This window comes from Cyprinodon tularosa, unplaced genomic scaffold, assembly GCF_016077235.1.
Source record: "Cyprinodon tularosa strain WSP-4 unplaced genomic scaffold, ASM1607723v1 ctg278, whole genome shotgun sequence".
Taxonomy (NCBI): Eukaryota; Metazoa; Chordata; class Actinopteri; order Cyprinodontiformes; family Cyprinodontidae; genus Cyprinodon; species Cyprinodon tularosa.
In genome coordinates, this window is record NW_024038983.1 from 20014 (window position 1) to 40520 (window position 20507).

The 20507-nt window shown below is 40.7% G+C and overlaps 1 protein-coding gene and 1 non-coding gene across 3 annotated transcripts in view; both read right to left on the reverse strand.

Annotated features, from left to right (window-relative positions):
• Positions 1-4788: 4788 nt before the first annotated feature.
• Positions 4789-20507, reverse strand: part of gatad2ab (GATA zinc finger domain containing 2Ab) — a 39644-nt gene continuing 23925 nt past the window's right edge. For both annotated transcript variants that reach the window (XM_038290261.1, XM_038290262.1), the window contains exons 3-11: positions 14389-14512; positions 14131-14262; positions 11572-11643; positions 11337-11453; positions 11071-11250; positions 10747-10993; positions 10276-10670; positions 9971-10193; positions 4789-7260 (exon numbers count right to left, since the gene is read on the reverse strand). In XM_038290261.1, coding sequence (XP_038146189.1) covers positions 7130-7260; positions 9971-10193; positions 10276-10670; positions 10747-10993; positions 11071-11250; positions 11337-11453; positions 11572-11643; positions 14131-14262; positions 14389-14512 — 1621 coding nt within the window. In that variant the 3' untranslated portion in view covers positions 4789-7129. The remainder of the gene's footprint in view (positions 7261-9970; positions 10194-10275; positions 10671-10746; positions 10994-11070; positions 11251-11336; positions 11454-11571; positions 11644-14130; positions 14263-14388; positions 14513-20507) is intronic.
• Positions 9646-9809, reverse strand: LOC119786767. Its single transcript, XR_005281230.1, has one exon. It is a non-coding gene; the product is annotated as a U1 spliceosomal RNA (small nuclear RNA).

Consider the following 20507-nt stretch of genomic DNA (forward strand, 5'->3'; position numbering starts at 1 on the left):
AACTTTTTTTAATTTTCTTTCTGAGGAGCGGCATGAATGGGGTTTTAATCAGATATACACAGCACCGAAAGCAAAATACGTGTACAAAATATTGGTGGGGACTGTCCACACCAGTCCTTAAGGAAGTTACGCCTATGATTGTTCAGATTAACTTGTCTTCTTTATGGCTTTTATTCGGTGCTTTACTGCATTTGTTTTGGGAAAATATGAGGAAAAAATAAATACAGAAAAAAAAAATATTTTTTTTTAAATAGCTAAATAATTATAGGGTGGCTAATGCCAAAGAAAGGGTGACTGAAGCCACCCTTAAATAGGTCTAACGACGCTTATGGTAGGCAGTAGTCTGAGCAGCGGTAAAGGAGGCCATCAACATGGCGGCCACGCAAAGTAATTACGTCATGACGCCTAAGCCCTAGAATTACTGGTGACAGATGGGATGAAATGATTTATATTCACCTGAAAATTTAAACAAGGGCCGAAGAAAAATGAAGAATGAGCTCAGAAATACGCTTAAATAATATATTGTTATAAAATGATGTTTTAATTCTACCTTCTCCCTGTAAACATAAAAATATCATCCTCCTTTCTAAACTCTTGATTAAACATTTATTCTCTATGCTTTCCTCACACAGTTAGCAATGGCAGCACATATAATAAACTTAGTCAACTTCTAAACATGTTACAGCCAAAACATGTAAAGGATCTCATTTTTTCCACAATAATTTTAAACCTTATAGTTGTTATTGTTGTATCCATGGAGACCATGCTTGTTCTCTGTCAGAAGGGGCCAGGCGCCATCTTGTTTTTAAAGGATTTGAAACCAAATTAACCAAAAATGATCCTTTGAAACCAGAAACTTTAAAATCAAACATTTTTAACACCTTTGGCCTTCCATTAAATTCAAAAATATATGCCACCTTAAAAAAGCCTTAAATGTGTTCAATGCATTCTACTAAGGTATCCATGGAGACCAATATGTTTACCACAGTTTTTTTTTTAAACCCTCCCCTTTCAAGTTATAATGTATTTAACAACATTCATTTTATCCTAAAACAATTTGTTTTGTATTTTTTTCAACCATTTCCACATGAACTTAATCAAAAATTATACTCTCAAACCAAAATGTGTTTTTGTTTAGTATCATTACACCTCTGTTATAATTCCTCCTATTTCCAAGCAATAAAAATCACTTTAATACATATTACCCTATAAAAACACTTTAAAACTTACGTATTTCCTAAACACATTTATTAAACTAAACAACTTGAGAATCTTCATTTCTAATTTTTTTCCAGTTGTTTATCGGGTTTAAATTCAGTCGACTTCAAAAAAATACTAAAAATTATAACTTTTTTATTAAATAGAAAAAATAAACAGTTTGGCTTGATAATATATTATGTTAAAAGTCCTTCAAATATATTTAAATATTTATTGAATGTAATTTCACCAGCATATCCATATAGAGCAAATGGCATTTTTTAAAATTCATAGAGCTACGCCATCTAGTTTTCAAACTTTTCACATCTAATTCAACAAAGGTGTTTCTCTCAAACAGAAATAAGTTATTTTTAAATCATTAAATCGCTGTTAACATTCCTGAGGAATTCAGTCGACTAAAAACATTTAATCTCTGAGTTGTCGAAGATGCTACAAGCTAAGCTAGCTTACATGCTAAGCTAGCTTAACATGTAGCCTAGCATGTAGCCAACTTCATGAAAAAAAACATCAAATTATTTATTTTTCACCTAACATTTTTTAATTAACATAGTAAAGTGAGTGACACAAACCTTCCAGACAATGTCCCGACAAGTTGTTGTCCTCTGGTGCGACGGTCATCTTTAGCAAGTTAGCAAACCACAGACTGCAGCAAGTTCGAGCTTCAAGGTCCCGGTTAGAAAGGAGCGGTTTGAGAAATGCGCTCCGTGTCCATGGCAACCGATGGGTCTGCGCATGCGCGTGTTTGAGAGGATTTAGATAAGCTTGCAAATTGCAGCAGCTAATTAGCCAAACAAATCACGTTTTTTCTGCAATAATATAGTTTCATCCTCAACTAAACAAGAGTTTAGTCAAAGTTTGCATTTAATAAGGCAAAGGAGGGAGTTCTAAAGCTCACTGCTCACTTTCTAAGGTTTTCTACCACAGTTTGAAATATTTTACAATAAACATGAATCTGAATTTGGAAATTATTTTCTTTCTGAATGAGGTGATTTTTCCGATCGCTATTATGATTAGAGCCCATATACAAATAACAGAGTATAAAGGCCAGGCTAGAGATTTTTATTTCAAGAATAAAATTGTAGCATTACGGGAATAAAGTCGCAACATTAGGAGAACAAAGTCTTAATATTATGAGAATAATGTTGAAAAGTACCGAGAATGAAGCCATCATACCGACCAGCATCATCAAACAGCAACCTAAGTCCGCTTTGACACAATTCCCATTATGATGCTGCTGCTGCGAAAAGATTTCCTTATTTGTAAAACCAGAGCCAAAGTATAACTTCACATAATGCTCCACATTCCTCATTTTAGGGAAGAAAGTGCTTGTTGTAATTGTTGGCATAAAATACAACTTTATTTTTGCTATATTAGGACTTTATTCTCGTAATTATATGACTTTATTCTCATAATATGAAGGTTTTATTCTCGAAATAAAAAAATATACAAATCTAAACCTAATACTCTGTCGTATGTACACACCCATTCAGATCTTTGGAGTAAAATAATCCTCACTGCATATGTCCAACGCCACTGTAACATTTTCTCTTTAGTCCTAAGAAGCCTCAGGTCAACTCACTAAATGATTCTTGGCGAAATTCTGTTTCCCTGTGAAAATCTGTTCCCCCTGTGTCGGGAGCGTGCATTGCAGCCAGAGAGGAGATCTGACCCTTTTCACGGCGCTCCTGATCATTTAATGGTAAAAACAGCTCATATAATCGTCCCAATGTTGTAACATTCTGTTGCTCTTTTTACTAATTTGTAAAATAAATAAATTGATGAGGTCTAAAATGGGAAGAAAATATTGTACCTGTGGGTCTTTAACTGTGTTTATTCCCGTCATCACCAAAAACAAACCCTGTGGATTTGGTAACTTTTACTCTTTATTTGCCATAATTAAAGGAGGGGAACCATATCACCAGAATGCTTGACAATTAGAAGGAGCGCTTATTTAGGTGATCCACCTGGAAATAAAAAATCATCCCCTATACCTTTAATCCACCATCCTTACCGTTATACCTTATAAATCAAAGTCTCTCTTCACATCTTATGATAGGCTTTTTCCAAATCAAAGACTACTGCAACACATTCTTTGTTAACCTGAGCTTTTCTAACTTCATTTTCCACGTTTTCTCTTTCTAGCTATTGTTTCAGCTGCCCTCTCTTTTTCTAACTTAACTGTGTGGTTAAAGGAACAGCATATTTTATAGGATGGTAAACCTTCCAGGGAAAAAAACTTGTAGGTTACCCATGCAGCTTAAAGATATAGTGGGTGTTGTTCTTTTTCCGGGTGGATCATCAAAATAAGTGGTAATCCTAATTGTCAATCATTCTGGTGCTATATTTCGTAAGGCCGCCCGACATGCTGGCCCCAATTTTCACTTACCGGTGGTGCGTCTGACATAGTGAAAGAAAATTGCAAATTGGAAAGAAAGCTTGTATGAGAAATGCAAACAGAAACTTTTAAACAGAGCGTGGATGAGAAGAAATTGGCTAATGCATGCTCTTTCAGGTGTTTAATAGGCGTTCCCTTGGGGGAGCAGGTACAGGGTTGTGCATTTTTTTATATTTATTTCTAGGTTGAGAGGGCTTGTCTTTTCAAAAATTCACGAAAAATCCTCCATTATCTTACCTCAGATCAATGTGTATATGGAAAAATTTTTCTTTGGGCATTTCGTTTTCTGCAACAAGTAGTTTTAAGAAGCTCTTTTTAGTTTATCTTCACGCTGCACTTGCACATCGTGGATAGCTCATGTCCATGTGATTTTTTAGCTGAATCTGCCTCACGTAAGCTCCTGCATTATAAAAACTGGATTTGCAGGGATGGATCAGATAATGTGCCAATTCTGCCCCCCCGCAGTAAATTTGAGGTCCTGCGGTTAGACCCAGCTTTTTTGCAAGTGGGAAAGGCGCCAAATGCTGATTGTTAGCAGGTTGATTCATGTTTGAAAAACACATGTTAACAGGGTATTTTCAGTGGGAACGAGGCTTTGGAGAACACCAACTCATACCCGCTTTAGCTTAAGGTCCTTAAGGATGTGCACTATTCGGAAGGAGCCCGACTTGGCCTAGATCATTTAAACCAGGGGTCACCAACGTGGTGCCCGTGGGCACCAAGGTGCCCTCAAGGACCACATGGGGGACCCTCAGAGTCTTCTAAATAAAGAACAACCCACCAGTGGGCTACTGTAAGTTTGAAATTTTATTCTGTTGCTCTTCTTTTTAATCATTTATAGAGATTTCAAAATGACAATGTCTAAATAAACTTAGAAATTAACAGAAACAATAAAAATATGTTGATAATGAACAAAGTTTAGGCTAATGCTAACCCTTGCAGCTCATGGGTCAGTAATGGTCGCCCTTTCTACGTCTCGGTACCCTTGACGTGGCCCTCAGCCTTAAAAAGGTTGGTGACCCCTGATTTAAACCATGTTGGTTTAAATGGCTTCTTTTCTCTCAGCAAATGAAATTGTAAAATATGTTATGTGCATTTTAACTTAAGGCATAAACCGCTTTCCCAGTGTATTTTTTCCTCCATAAAAGCTAGACAGATATAAACAAGTCATTAAACAGGGGTTAAAATTAGTTTTATTAATTGCCAGAGCAGAAAAAGAAACCAAAACAAATAAATTCTTATACATTGTTGTCCATTCGCGCGTCACTGCAGCTCTGTTACCCCGAACAAACGAAGGAATGGTGAAAATATTGCCCACCAGCAGCAGCAGCAGGCAGCAGTCAGGACAGCAAAGGGGGCTGCACTCAGTGGGGTATCAAAGAGGAATGGGCTCATTCCAGGTCGCTCAATTCTTGCTCCCACAAGATGTGGGCTGATATTTATTTTAGCTTGTCAGGAATGTACAGACAGCCTGGAAGATTTCCACTCTAATTCAAATGCAAAAACAGGAGCTTCACAGGCAATCTACTTTTAATAATTGTACATTTGTTTCACCACCATGCATTTGCATATGGTAACAGGTACATTTAATTTTTTAAAACTAGCAACTAGTCCTTATCATAAAAGCAATGCAGCCGTTAGCTTACATAGTGGAAACACCATATCCCACATAAGGACATTAGGCTGCGAGACCTTTAAATAAAAAGGACTTAGGAATTAAAAAAGCCCAAGTAATTAATAAAAAAGGACAAACCTGGAAGTAAATTACATTGATTTGTATCTTTTAACTCAACTGAATTTAACTGATTGACCAGAAATCAATGCAACCTTTTTTTGTTTACATGATATAATACTTTAATAAGACAAGAAGTTAAAATCTGAATCAGCAGTTAAGACTGGAGAAAAATTGATGAGAAGTGGGAGGAAAAGCTGAGTCGGCATCTTCATTTTTGTTCCTGATAAAAACTTCCCAATAAGACTTGATTAGACATGTAGTGGAAAGTGACTAATTGGACCACCCTAGTGGTTGATGAAAGAAAAGCAGGCTGTTGTGTCAATGACTGAAAATGAACCGAACCCTGATGCCAGCAGACTTTACTTCTGTAGCTCTGCCTGCGCTGCTGCGTTCCGATTCAAACACACTATAGCTCCTGTTAATCGACATTACAGAAATCATACACACCTTAAAGACTAAGAAGTTTGTCATGTGTTGCAGAAGGGCGTTTTTTTTTTTGCCTGACTACATAGTGAAAGCAGTGTAGCTTTGCTCAAACCAATTAAAGGTTGCGTAGGAGTCGCCTGACACAAAGGAAAAAACATTTCAACCAATAACCGTTCAAACGTAGGGCTTATGCATATGTCTTTACTAACCCTATAAATAAATTCAGCGTTTGTCTATAGAAGGGGAAAAAAACCAACAAAAATGCACCACAACCTATGACTAACAAGCAAAAAAATGTCAAGACTGACATTCCTGACGCCCACTCAGTTTAGCATGGATTCATGTTTATATCTGGAGCGGGTTCAAATAAACCAGAAACCTTCTAGCAGAAGGGACTCCATTTGGGCTCCACCAGTTCTTTGGAAGGTTTATTTTACAATATTCAATAAGAATAGTCCTCCAAATAAATGCTCCTTTTTCTTTTTTCACCTTTTTTTTTTTAAACAAGTGTCTTCAAAACCCTTATTCATTTTCTTTTGCATTATTTTAGACAAAAAAAAAAAAAATTTAAACTAGGCCACAATAATGGAAACCAGCAGATGTAAAACCACCTCAACAGTAACATTAGCCTTTTTATATTCCGACCTCGACAAGAGGCCACTTCCGAAGTGTCGCGGAGCACAATAATCCAAACACAGCGTAGGACTTACAGAGAAGAAGAAATCTCAACATTCAGCCCTACAAATCAGCTCAATGTACACACTGAAGGTTGGTGAGAAGAGGCCGTCTGTGTGCAGATAGATCTTTTTTTTTATGCATCTTATTTATTCTTGCAAAGCTAAAGCAGTTCATATTTTACGGATGGTCCTCGGAGCTCAACAATCCCTGTGACGAGGTCCGCTTGGGCCAGCACACAGGCCTGAGTCTGAGAGCCTTCGGCTGTAGAGGGCAGGGTGCGAGAATAATGGTGATCATTGTTAATCCCTGCATGCACCGTAAGCAGGAACAGTCTTGATTTCTGCACCACCTTTCTCCTGATTTGAGCGACAAACGGAAGCAAACTTTGACCTCAGTCAGTCCTAAGTCTTGCAAAAGGTATCCAAAAAATTTGGGACGTGTTCCTCACATCCCTGAAGCTGTTGCAGTACAGCTCCATGGAGGAAATGATTGGGAACAGGAACAAGGTAGCATACGGTGGTGTAGAAAATGTTTAAATACACCTCTAACCAACAAGACAAGAGTTCTTATCCTGGCCATCTGAGTCTATAGAAAACAATAGAATGATAAGGAGCATGGCTGTTATTGATTTTAGGAGGGCTAGAAGCTGTGGCATCAGTAGCAGGGGGAGGGTTGCATTATTTCCATGTGTTTGCCTGGGAGATGGAACGGGAAGGAATCATGTCCAGCAAATATTCCCGCTGACGTTCCACAGCAGAGGAGGTCTTATGAGCAGACAAGCTAGGGTTGACGTACGCCATCGTCACTCCTGCAAGGACAAAACCACACAAAAGGGTCATTTTTCAGTAAAACATGACATAGTTCAATGAACGCAACTTTCTGAAGCCTTTATTCCAATTAACAATGACCTGATTAAAACAGGAGCTTTTGTAGATGTAAATAGAAAATGTTATACTTGGAGGCGCTTCATGGACTGCTGGTAAAAATATTCAGACGTCTGCGCAGGAATCCGTTATAGGCTTCATTGGCGGTAGTATTTTAGACTTTTATATCCTATACAAGGATAGCAGACATATTTTGTATCGACTGAAATTAAGAAATCTATCGTGATATAACTTTTTTCCCATATTGTCTGGTACTAAAATACCCCCTTTCATCCTGACATGAAAACCAGCTCTGAGCTCCCCTTGATTAATTCTTTCCTATTCCGGAACAATCGGCTTTTAGTGGCAGTATGAACAGCTCACTGACACGCGTCTACCCGCGTTAAAAACGCCTCGGCTCTGATCGGCATGCTGTGGAAACACCAGAGCCGGGTTGACCCGCTAAATAACGTGACACTATCAAACGCAACATATGGACATCAACACACAAACACCAACAAGCAGAAACAACTCTGTTTATATTCGATAAACAGAGCAGCTCTGGTAAGAGGGACTCAGACAAACAATAAAGCACACCAACTACGCCCTGGCTTTCTTACATGTTGCTCTCCATTGTTTACTTTCCTCATTTCTGTTGCACTGGTGACAGCTTTTTTTGCCAATGGGAAGGGAACCAAATTCAGATTTTTAGCCAGTTGTCTTCTCTTCCTGATCTCCAGTCGGTCGCAGCAGAAGGTCGCTCACACTGTTTAACTTTTTCCTCTTTCAGTGTGGCTGCATGCATGTTTAGTGTGAGGGATTGTTGTAAGGTCAACACTAAGCTAACCAAGGAGGCGTTAATCCAAAGTCTACGATTCGATGTAGGGATGCACGATATTGGGATTTTGGCCGATATCCGATATGCTGATATTTTAAAAACTCATGTAGCCGATAACCGATATCGATACCGATGTTAAAGCTGGACAATAATAAGTAGTCATTGAAAATAGCAGTTTTGTTATCCATTTCTGACACTTTGAAACATAATATACTCAAATATATTTTCATATGCTGATATCAAATTGATTTTTAAAAACGCGGTATCGATCTATTTTACTTTCAAAATCTCGAGAAATTTCATCGTTCTGTTACAAACTCTCGTGATATTTTGCAAATTCTTGTGAGATTTTGTTAGTAAAATAGATCGATACCGCGTCAATATATCAACATATAAAAATATGGCAAAAATTCATGAATTTTCAGGGGATTTCGTAGCATAACGATGACATATAGCAATATTTCATTAGTAAAAGAGATTGATATGGTGTTTTTAAATGGCAATATATCAGCATATGAAGATATTGTGATATTTTAATGTATCAATATTTTTTCCCTCGTCTTTAGAAGTTTTTAAGTCTGTAAAAAAGAAGTTTTTAAGGAAGAAGAAGAAGTAGTATTTTTTTTTTTAGACTTTAGAAACTCAGAAGCTGATCAAATATCGGGTTAAATATAGGAGGGGTGGCCGATGTCCGATGTTCAGTTTTAAGGCCGATGCCGATAGGGGGCCGATTATATCGTGCATCCCTAATTCGATGCAAACAGCTGGGTTGGCTCAGATAGAAAACTTTTAACCAATCTGCATAATAGTGGAATACTGGAGATGACGTGTAATTGAGCTGAAAGAACAAACCTGCATTTAGGAATCTTTGGTGAGAAATTAAATTTATGTTTAAATAGATTTTATCAAACACAGCTGTGTTTGAGCACAAAGGGGAAAAAACAAGCCTCTGGACGTGGAAAGCTAGTTTCAAAATCCTAAAAGATTTCCGGATACAGCTGGAAAATAAGCATCTTTTTCCAAAGTAATGGAACAAACAGCATGAGGGTGAAAGGACCACAGGTCGAATTCGAAACCGGATCGGCCGCGTTGAGGACTAAGGCCTGCGTACATAAGTCGTGCGCGCTAACCACTGTGCCACCTGCACACCAACGCATTCAGATTTTAATCTATAACTGGTTGGTAAAAACAGGAAATAATTTCCCTTTCATTTCACAGCCATCTAGTTTGTGCATCCTTTAAAATGTATATAAAATAAATAGTTAACAATAATAATAATTTAACTCTATTGATCTCACACTGAAGAATTATACTCTTTCCATTTAACCCATCCCCTTTGGGAGCAGTGGGCTGCCATTGTGCAGCGCCCGAGGAGCAATGTGGGATTAAGGGTTTTGCTCAGGAACCCAGAATGGAGGCTGTGGGGATCCAACCTTCCAGAGCACAAACACACTGCTCTAACCACTAGGCTAACACCCCACTGCTAAAAAACCAGGGGAGAGCATGTGAGCAGAGCCCCACTACCACAAATGATGCAGTTGGATTCCCACATTTAGGGAATTCACAAAGGTCAACACAGCTGAGGTGCAATGGCCGAGGCCTCATGCTGGGTGAACCTCCTTCATGACTAAAGTATCGCCCCTACCAGGTGAGTATGTCTTTCATATACAGATATGAAAAAGATATAAACTCCTCTGAGTACCTACCCGCCTACATTTACATGAAGACTTTGCAGGACATTGTGTCAATCATGATAAACAGAAGGATAAAGTCAGAAAACAATCTTATCTGCATAACTTCTTCTCATGTTTGTGTACCTGTATTCCCACTGCTCTGCTTCCTCCAGGCCCCCATGCTGCCCTGGTTACTGCTGCTGCCAGCGCTGACCTTTGCTCCCTGCTGCAGGGAGAGAGATGCAGCATGTTTCCCTGCTCTGCCACCCAGTGCGGCTGTCACTGCGTTCTGCAGCTGGGAGGAGGTAAAGGAGTGGGCCACGCCACGAGAGCTCACTGCAGACTGGATGCTGTGCTGCAAATGACTCTGTAGAATAAAAGAGTAAAATGCTTTAAAAGGTTGAGCAATTGGACGGTACTGGTTTCACATAAGTCCATAGAACACAGACCTGCTTCATGGAGTGGTGTCCAGACATGGATCTGTGCTGCAGGTCAGTCCTGATCTGCTTGTACTGAGGGGAAACCAGCACCTCGCCCTTAGACAGCGAGGGAGAGGAGGATGAGGTGCTTTTGGAGCTGGAGGAAGATGAGGAGGCGGACTGCTGGAGGATACGCTGCTCTATTTCCTGCTCTTGCTGGAGTGCCTTCACAAAGGCCGCCTTCAGACGATTGGTGTGCTCAGCCTTTAGGGCCTTCTTCTGATTGGACGACATGCACTGGTCACACAGGACGGTGCCAGCCTTCTCCTTCCTCCAGCGAGAGGTGAAATCCGTCTTGCATTGGGCACAGGTGTATGGCTCTTTGGGAAGGGAGGCGGCCATGGCAGCAGCAGGACCAAGATTACCTGAATATTCCAAAGACAATGGTCGGTTTGGCATTCTGCTTTTCTAATTATTGTGAGCAGAGAAACAGTTACCCACCTCTGCCATGCATCTCCAGCAGCTTTTGGACCACTTCCTCCAACCCCAACAGGTAGATAAACTCATTATTTGCTGCAGATGGTAGGAAGTTGAACTCCGGAGCGGGAGGTTTGGGTGGAGGAATCTCTAGCAGCGTCTTCTCTAACTGCTTCCTTAGTGCTAGTTTAGCAGCCGCCTGCCTGCTAGCTGGAGAATCATTGACGCTGGAGCTGGGCGATACTGAAGAGCCTTTAAGGCCAGTGGAGCCCTTTAAACACAGACACAGAGTCAAAATCTCAGTTACACACAAGAAAAATCGCTACAGGTAACCGGAGGGATGCTGACCATGACACTGTTGGCCACATTAGCCACTCGAATGAGTCCCTGCTGGATGATCCTCTGGCCCTGGATCTGGACGTTGGGGACAGAAGCCCTAGGAGCCAGTAAAAGTGGGGGAGGGCCTGAACCGCTGTGCTGCTGATGCTGCCGCAGGCTGGCTATCTGCTGGGGGGTCACTGCAATAGGCTGAGAGGTATACAGATACAGAGGTACAGCTGTTAGAGAGGATGACCTTTAGGAACACAAATAATAATAATAATAATAATAATAACCTGAGCTCCTCTGACAAGCGGTGGCATGACGATCTGAGAGCTGTGTTTGGACGGGACATGCTGTCCACCTCGCACTAACGGAGGGGGGATCACTGTGCCTGAGCTACGACTTGTCACCTGAAGACACAATAATGAAAACATTTATTATCAATAAACAACTTAGACTTAGTGCCACCCACACAGAAAGGAGCATAAACACAAACTCCAGTATGAATGTTGATCTGTGAACTGGTACCTGAAGGGGTCCTTTACTGGAGGTCATGCTGCCTCTCACCAGAGGAGGAGGAGTGGCCACAGAGCCGCTCGCCTGAACACAGAAATTAAGATAAGCCTAAAGGCCAGAACTCACAGAAACAAATTTTGCATCCAACCGGACAGAAAATCGTGTTGGACGAGGTTGTGGCGTTTAGCACTCATTAAAAGTCAATGGAGATGATCACACCCGACACAATTTTACGAAATCGGGCTGCATAGCTCGGACTGAGATTAGGCCAAGGTCTATTTTAGTTGGACTACCCAGCAATTTAGCGGCAATCTCATTGATCTAACAGGAAGAGTGACGTGTTTACAAAGTAAAACGCATCTACTTTGGGCGGAGGGGATCCAAAATAAAATCTGCTAATCGCACGGGGAAAAGTGTCAGCTTGGAGTCAAACATCATTTATATAGTAAGCGTGACAGACTGGTGCAAAAACAAAGAATGGAACATTAAAAAGTAGAAAACGTCACCCATGATGGGAGTTCTGGAGGACAGAAAATAGTGCTCCTCTTTGTGCCTCGCAAAAAGAAACATAAGGAGGGGCAGACAGAGCAGGTAAGCGCAGCATATCTCACACCTCTTTATGAAAAAAAGAAGAAAAAAAAATATAGATAAACTTCCCAGATCGCTCTCTGAGAATCACCTCACAGCCTCAGTCAGCAAAGAAACCGCCCCACTGCTAAACGCCGTCCCCCACGCTGGGTTTTTCTTTTCTTTAGATTTAGATCTCTTTAAGTTTTTAATATATAAAAATTCTCCACTTGTTCTGGTTAGAGATGCTGCACAGACTCATTAAAAGGGACTTTGCTTTATAGAATGCGTCTTTGGTTTATTTATTTATTTTTTTATAACTTTTCATAATCTGTCCAAGTCAAACGTTGGAAATTGTTTTGATTTGTGTATAGCACAGAGATATAAGAGAAAATAATCCACACAGATCTGATCACCCTCCTGTCAGAGCTTCTCTATACAAGAAAATCAGAGATTAAAAAGTCGTACGCTGCCAGTGTTTTCAGGTCTTCAGAATAAACACAGTAACCTGCTTTCAACAAGGCAGCAGTTTTATGCAACGATATAATGTATGCACAGAAAGCATATCATGTTTTCATTACTGCCGTGCAGCTCTGTGAGTGACTTTGTCTGCCAAATCCCAGTCATTTTTGCAGCCAGTTATAAAACCTGACATGAAGGTTTTAGGTCAGCCACATAAAAAAAACGAAACAAACAAACAAAAAAAAAAAAAAAAAAAAAAAAACAATGGGCCAGCTTATTTTGTTGATTTAGCCGAGCCGCGGCCAATTTATGACCCATCGAGTGGTCCGGAAGAAAACTAAAGTCAAACCTGCAAATCAAATATTCGGTTATTTTAAATGTCCAGACTGAAGCACAACTCACCCTTATAGATATTGTCTGATCGGGTAAATATATGAGTTAGCATTGGAAAAGTCAGACTGTAAAAAGACCAATACATTTCACCACTGAACTAAACTGATTTCAACCTTTACTACTATAGTGCTCAGCTTGTAAAAATGGTTTAGATGTTTTTTTCTTAGGAATTTGTTTAAATCAGACTAAGCAAACATAAGACTATTAAGCTTTCCAACTATTTCACAGAGGCTTTTGTAAAAGCTACTGTTTAGTTTCCATTTTTACAGTCTTTATTGTCCTTTAACCTGCTCTACATGCTGCCTTCATGTTTCTTCTATACAGGCGGTAGTAGAAACACATCATTTATCCGTATGATGTTACAATCAAAGGACTACATCTAAGAATGGGGAAAAAACTAAAGCCTTTTTCAGGTTTTTTATACAGGTAAACAGATGCTGCATCTAAGCAACTAAATTTAAACAAACAGTGCAGTTCTATAACCCCCCCAAAAAACAACAACAACAACCCAAAAACATGACATCTCCTATTTTCATTCCTTTTAAAGCCAGTAAATAAGCTAAATACCGTAAATTCTCTAATATTGGCCTGTATTCCAATAGCGGCCGGGTCTCTAATAATGGCCGGTCTCGCTGTCAGAGGAGGTAAATAATGGCCGGTCTCTAATACAGGCCGGGGCTATAAACGTTTTTTCTGGGCATACCTCAACATTATACTTGTGGTAGTAACATACAAGTACCACAGCCCTGCGCAGCTGAACGACAGGCCCTGCTGCTGCCCGTCTGCGCGAGGAAGAGAACAGACACGCAGCAGAACAGGAGGAGCAGCGCGAGTGATGAGGAGATTAAAGGGAGAGATGAAGAGGAGGAGGAAACTGAGGAGGAGAATTAAACAGAATTGGAGGATTTTTATTTTTTTTTTTACTTCAAACCAAGCGAGACATGGTAACTGTACTTTTTCAATAAATGAACATAGTGTTTTATAGGTTCAAATAGACACAAAATCTCATTTTTATTAATTCCACTGGTAGTCTGTTTTGCTCAAATAGCAATAGAGGCCTGTCTCTAATACTGGCCTCTATCCAATAAAGGCCTGGACCGCGATGCACTTGAGTGAAATAAAGGCCCGGGCCTATATTAGAGAATTTACCTTCTGCACTGTACTTTCTTTCTGGATCTGGCTCTGTCGTAGTTTCTTGAGGAGGACCAGTTTGGCTTCTTGAAGCCTCAGTTCCTCCTTCAGCTGTTTTATGATGCGCTCCCTCTCCTCAGGTGAGCTTTTCTGCATACATGAAAGAAAATAGGACAGTTTAGTGAAAACGGACTGATAAATTATGTTTCCATTCACAGTGATAAAAAGGAGTATGCAATCCTCTATTCAGCAAACGGTAAAGTTTGGTTTTCCTACCATAAGTTTGTCGGTGTCCGTCTTTGTGAAGCAGTGGCCGTTCATGACTGGACTAGATGGCTCATTATCTGATAACACAATCACGTCATCTGGCGAAGGTGGCTGTCGTTCTTTTTTAATCTCACTGAGGGAATAAACATTACATATTCAATGGGGCTGAAACAATAAATAGTGATTAATCAATTATTGAAATAATCGTCAACTCAGTAACTGCTTAATTGTTAACTGGAGTATAGAGGCTGTAAAATATGCCTTTAGCTGACAGAGTGAACCAGTTAGAGCAGTAATTATTCCAAGATTGTTATAAAAAAAAACAAAAAAACATTTCGCATTTAAGATAAAAAAAAACTTTTTCATCTGTCAATATGCTCCATTCAGAACTCCTCAAGGAGAAAAAATTTAGTTTCACCTGGTTTCATTTTGTTAAGTCTTCTTGAAGGAACCTTTCGCTATCCCATAATTAATCGATCAAGTACAAATCAACAGACAAAATATTCAACATACAATAATTCAATTTTATTACAGGGTAATTCCACGCCAATGTCGACCTTACCATGAGAAAATACAGAAGTTATATATGTAACAAATATAGGTCTATATTCTAAGGAAAATACATTTCAGAGCCATAAGCGCTGAATCCTCTTATCAACTGTCCGGCTGACCTTCTAGCTAGTCCATAGATGTTGCAAAAGGTGAAATATACAGTGAGAAAAATAAGTATTTAAACACCCTGCACCCTCAAAGAGAACCCCACTTAGAAATCATGGAGGAGTCTGAAATTGTTATTGTAGGTGCATGTCCACTGTGAGAAACAAAGAAAAAAAAATTCAGAAATCAAAATATATGATTTTTAAAAACTATTTTTTGTATGATCCAGCTGCAAATAAGTATTTTAACACCCATTAGTTCTAATTCTGATCCTCAAAGACCTGTTATTCTGCCTTCAAAATGTCCGCCTCCCCTCCATTTATCATCTAAATCAGATGCACCAGTTTGAGGTTAGCTGCATTAAGACACCTGTCCACCCTATACAATCAGTAAGAATCCAACTACTAACACCACCAAGACCAAAGAGCTGTCCAAAGACACTAGAGACCAAATTGTACACGTCTACAAGGCTGGAAAGGGCTACGGGAGAATTGCCAAGCAGCTTGGTGAAAAAAGGTCCACTGTTGGAACAATTGTTAGAAAATGGAAGAAACTAAACATGATTGTCAATCTCCTTTGGACTGGGGCTCCATGCAAGATTTTACCTGGTGGGTCTCAATGATCCTAAGAAAGGTGAGAAATCAGGCCAGAGCTACACGGGAGGAGCTGGTCAATGAAAAGAGCTGGGACCATCGTTTCCAATGTTACTGTTGGTAATAAACCAAGACGTCATAGTTTGAAATCATACATGGCACGGAAGGATCCCCTGGTAAACCAGCACATGTCAAGGCCCGTCTTAAGTTTGCCAACGACCATTTGGATGATCCAGAGGAGTCATGGGAGATAGTCATGTGGTCAGATGAGAACAAATAGAACTTTTTGGTCATAATTCAACTAACCATGTTCGGAGGAAGAAGAATGATGGCTACCATCCCAAGAACACCATCCCTACTGTGAGGCATCGGGGTGGTAGCATCATGCTTTGGGGGGTTTTTCTGCACATGGGACAGGGCGACTGCACTGTATTAAGTAAAGGATGACCGGGACCATTTATTGCCAGATTTTGGGGAACAACCTCCTTCCCTTAGAGCATTAAAGATCGGTCGAGGCTGTGTCTGGGTCTCTCAACATGACAATGACCTGAAGCACACAGCCAGGATAACCAAGGAGTGGCTCAGAAGACGCAGATCAAGGTTCTGGCGTGGCCAAGCAAGTCTCCAGACCTAAACTCAATAGAGAATCTTTGGAGGGAGCTCAAACTTTGTGTTTCTCAGTGACAGCCCAGAAACCTGACTGATCTAGAGAAGATCTGTGTGGAGGAGTGGGCCAAAATCCCTCCTGCAGTGTGTGCAAACCTGTTGAAAAACTGCAGGAAACGTTTGACCTCTGTAAGTGCAAACAAAGGCTACTGTGCCAAATATAAACATTGATTTTCTCAGGTGTTCAAATACTTATTTGTAGCTGTATCATACAAATAATTGTTAGAAAAATCATACATTGGTTTTCTGGATTTTTTTTTAGACTACATCTCTCACAGTGGACATGCACCTACGATGACCCCTCCATGATTTCTAAGCGGGAGAACTTGCAAAACAGCACGATGTTCAAATACTTATTTTCCTCACTGTAAGTGCATCACTGTTTAAGACGGGAGTATTTAAACACTAGGTCGTCTGCGTAGGTGTTGCGGTGAATGCAGAGACGTCCCCTCCACATACACTCAACTGCACCTCTTCCAAATTGTAGGTGACCGCAGACAGTACCGTAGACAGGAGGCTGGGTTGTTTTGTTTTTATGATCGCAACTGCGGAAAACAACTTGTGAAGTTGGACCAGCTAGTAGACCGAGGTGCGCGAGAACGCTGGGACCCTTTTTCCACCGGGATCCCCGCTCTTTTTCGCCCTCATGTCCCTCCATTGTCACACAAACTTGCCCCCACTTCCTCACCGCCTCGGCGGAAGTGGGGGCAAGTGGGGGTCATATAGTGCAGACCACGCTCAAAATTGAGCATAAATTAAAAATGTCTGCATCAAGCTCACTGCGGCATACTTCTGCGGTGAGTATAACTAGCCCTTTAGGTATCAGCCCTCATCAGCTTTTCATCAAAGTGTGTCTTTCTCCTAACATTGATACAACGAACAGCCGCATATTTACAGTCAACCCTGAAAGACTGATAGGCAACTGAATGTGGATACATTTAGAAATAAAAGAGCCATCAGTTGAGATTTGACAATGGAGGGTGTGTGATTTCAAATTAACTTAGCTCTGTGTTCTCACAGGGAATTGCTGAATATCTAAATACACGCCATTTCTGAAGGCTTTGAATAAAACGTCTGCAATAAACATCCGGTCCTGACAGTCCAGGAGACCTCGTTGTGCAGGTCTACAACGAAGGGTCCTGAAAAAGTTCAGGTCTGCAGCCAGAGCCCTCTAGATATTTAGATACAAACTCTTAGAATTGGTTTCCTCTCTGGGGAGGCTGCAGCCATACTTCACAGGCAACAGGGGGGCGCCATCAGATTGACGCTGCTCCCCTTCTGCTTTAGAAGGAAGCAGCTGAGGTTGTTGGGACATGTGGTCAGACGCAAACACAGTACAATCGTAACTTCCTGATTAGGTGTTTGGACAGTGGGAGGGAGCCGGTATACATGCCTGATGCAGAACCTATACATTTAACAGCATTGCCATAAACTAAGCTCTGAGTGTTTAATCAAAGATTCTAACATTGACGGTCATTTTGCATTTTTAACTTTTAGACCTTATGTATTCATTGTTTCAAGCTGTTTAAGTGTCGTCTCCTAAGCTGATATATGGAATATTTAGCAAGACTGAATCATTTTATGAAAAAATAACTTTGTTGGAGTAATGCTGGTGCTGATAAATCGGAGGATGTTCAAAGTGACTTTTCATTTGAACAAAATATGTCTCTCTCATCCAGTAGATGGCAGTATGTAATAATTATTGCAGAGCAAATGTGTGCAACAACTTGAACCAAGGGATCAATAATGGGGTAATGGCAGTGAAGGAAGATTGCAACAACTGAATATATCCAGCAGAAGGTAACCTCATCTGCCCGGGGTAAAAAAAAATTAAAACAGAAAATGTGCTCCTGATAAACATCACTTGAGAGTTAGAGCTAAAGTGAAAGAATGGCTTCAAAGGTGACTCACAGCATGTGTAACTTGCAGATCAAAAATGGTATGAAACCAGTGGTAGCAAATAGCCCAATTCAGTCTGGGTAGCCTTCCAGTTCAAATTAGGGAGAACAGCTTTAGGCAAGTTATGGTGTTAAAATGTTTGTATCCAAGTGAAATTATGCTCAGTCAGCTTTTATTGAAGTTCATTCACCAACAAGCCAGAGGCTCCAGGGCTTAAAGGGAAGACACAGTTTATCACCCAAACAGGGCCTCACCCTGCTCTACCTCTGTGGTGAGGCCTGTGGCCTAGCCGGATCAGCGCAGCCTGGGCCTAAGCTCACCCCCCACCCCACCCTCCCAGCCGCCGACACAAGAGTCACAAGCGAAGCAGAGTCGAGGTCTGCCCGAGACGCTGGAGATGGTGACAGTGAGGGGGGAGGGGAATACACGGCCAGGAGCCAACCTATTGTGTACACTCACTCTCACTCAGTCACCACTTCACACACCCCTCCCCCACCTTACTTGTTCATCTTTTATACTCCGACTCACTCACTTCTTCATTTTATTTCTTCTCTTTTCTCAGCCCAGAGTCAACTGTTCCCATCAATCTGCCGTCACTCTAGTTGCTATATACAACCCTTATAATAAAATACTTTACTTTTTGTATAAAATACTTTACTTGTGTCTTTACTTTTATGGCTCTACATAAAATCCTGCTTTTCAAAGAAACATTTCACCCTTGGCCATTTCTGCTTCCTTGTATTTATATTCTGCGTAAAAGAAAACTGTAGACGAAGAACTACAGTAGGCAGCATTACTGGGGATTGGAGCACTTCCTAATGTACGGCAGACCCTTAATGGCTGCTCTGCAGGTTGACTGAAATGGCCTCATTATGAACATGACACAGACTGGCTGATGAAGGCTGCTGCCGTCTATTGAGAACAGCTTACACAAGCGTCACAACAACACATGCCAGCTTGGTTATGTAAGGTCCAGTGTCTCTGCATGCCTCAGCTTCCATGACCATAGCTTTACGCTGACCCCCATGCTAAGGATTTGCTGATTCAGACATTTTGAGATGTAGACGGATCCTCCATACAGAGTTCAATGAAATCCAGTCTAGCGCCAATTTCATCTAAATGTTCTTTAAGTTAATGAAACAGCCGGGCTATTAAAAGACGACTGATCAAACACAGATGGGATCAAATATGGTCAGTGCTGTATAGTGGATATAGCATCAACTATATAATCATAAAGCTTCAGTATAGATCATGTATTATTGCTTGACATGGTTGAAACTGTCTTAAAATCCAGAGATAAAGGCCAGCAAATAAACAATCAATAAAATCCCTTTTGCAGAAAGGAAGCACATAAAGAGAGAGGGTAAAAGCTGGGGTCAAAGGTGACACTTGTCTGTAGTGAGGTGGTAACGGTGCCTCTGTTCCACTTCAACCATTATCATATCACTGTGAGTTTATCGCTCTACCAAATACACATCACATGACATCAGGCATTTCTCTGTGTGGTCATGTGACACACCCACCACTCCTGGCCCCTCCCTTCCTCCCAACTGCTCCTTCCAACGTGGAAACCATGGTAACAACCAGTTGGAACCAGTTTGTGACACATAGCCTTCATTTTGTGAGAAGTACAAGGCAGAGTTCAGGTGCTGCTGTGGGAGAAAATGGAGCCTGGGCCTTTAGGAGCCTCAAAAGTTTTTCAGAATGGGGGCAGGCTGCTGGCAACCGCACAGCGGCTTCCTGTGCGTCTCCTGTCAGACCACTCGCTCTACTGCAATTTCACTGAAACTTGAAACTCCACTGCTCTATGCAAAACACCCTGCTGTGTTCGCCTCCAGACAATCCATTGCCTATAGTAGAATACACTGGATCTGAACTCTCCATCAAGCTATGTAAAAATACACTTTACCTCATTTGCCCCATCATTCAAGATGGTGATTCAACGGCAGTTCTGCCTACTTTAAGACCAACATGGCCTTGGAAGCACAGAGCCAGGCACAAACATGTGATGCAATAAGGTTCCTAATGTTTCTTGCAAATGCTGGTTAAGATTAGGGGACATAATTGATGGACAAAGCAGATCAAGGCCCAGAGAACAGGAAAAGACTACAACTGTTCATCATGCAAAAAGCATTCTGCTGGTGTTGATTATGAAGACCTGGTGCCTGACATGGCCTGGTTTCTACTAGGGTTGTCAAAAGTATCGTTACTCAAAAAAGTATCAATACTGAAACGTTGTATCCGGATACAATAGTCGTTTTTAAAAGTATCGATACAGTGCTACCACCAGTGGCACCTAAGCAGTCATTCATC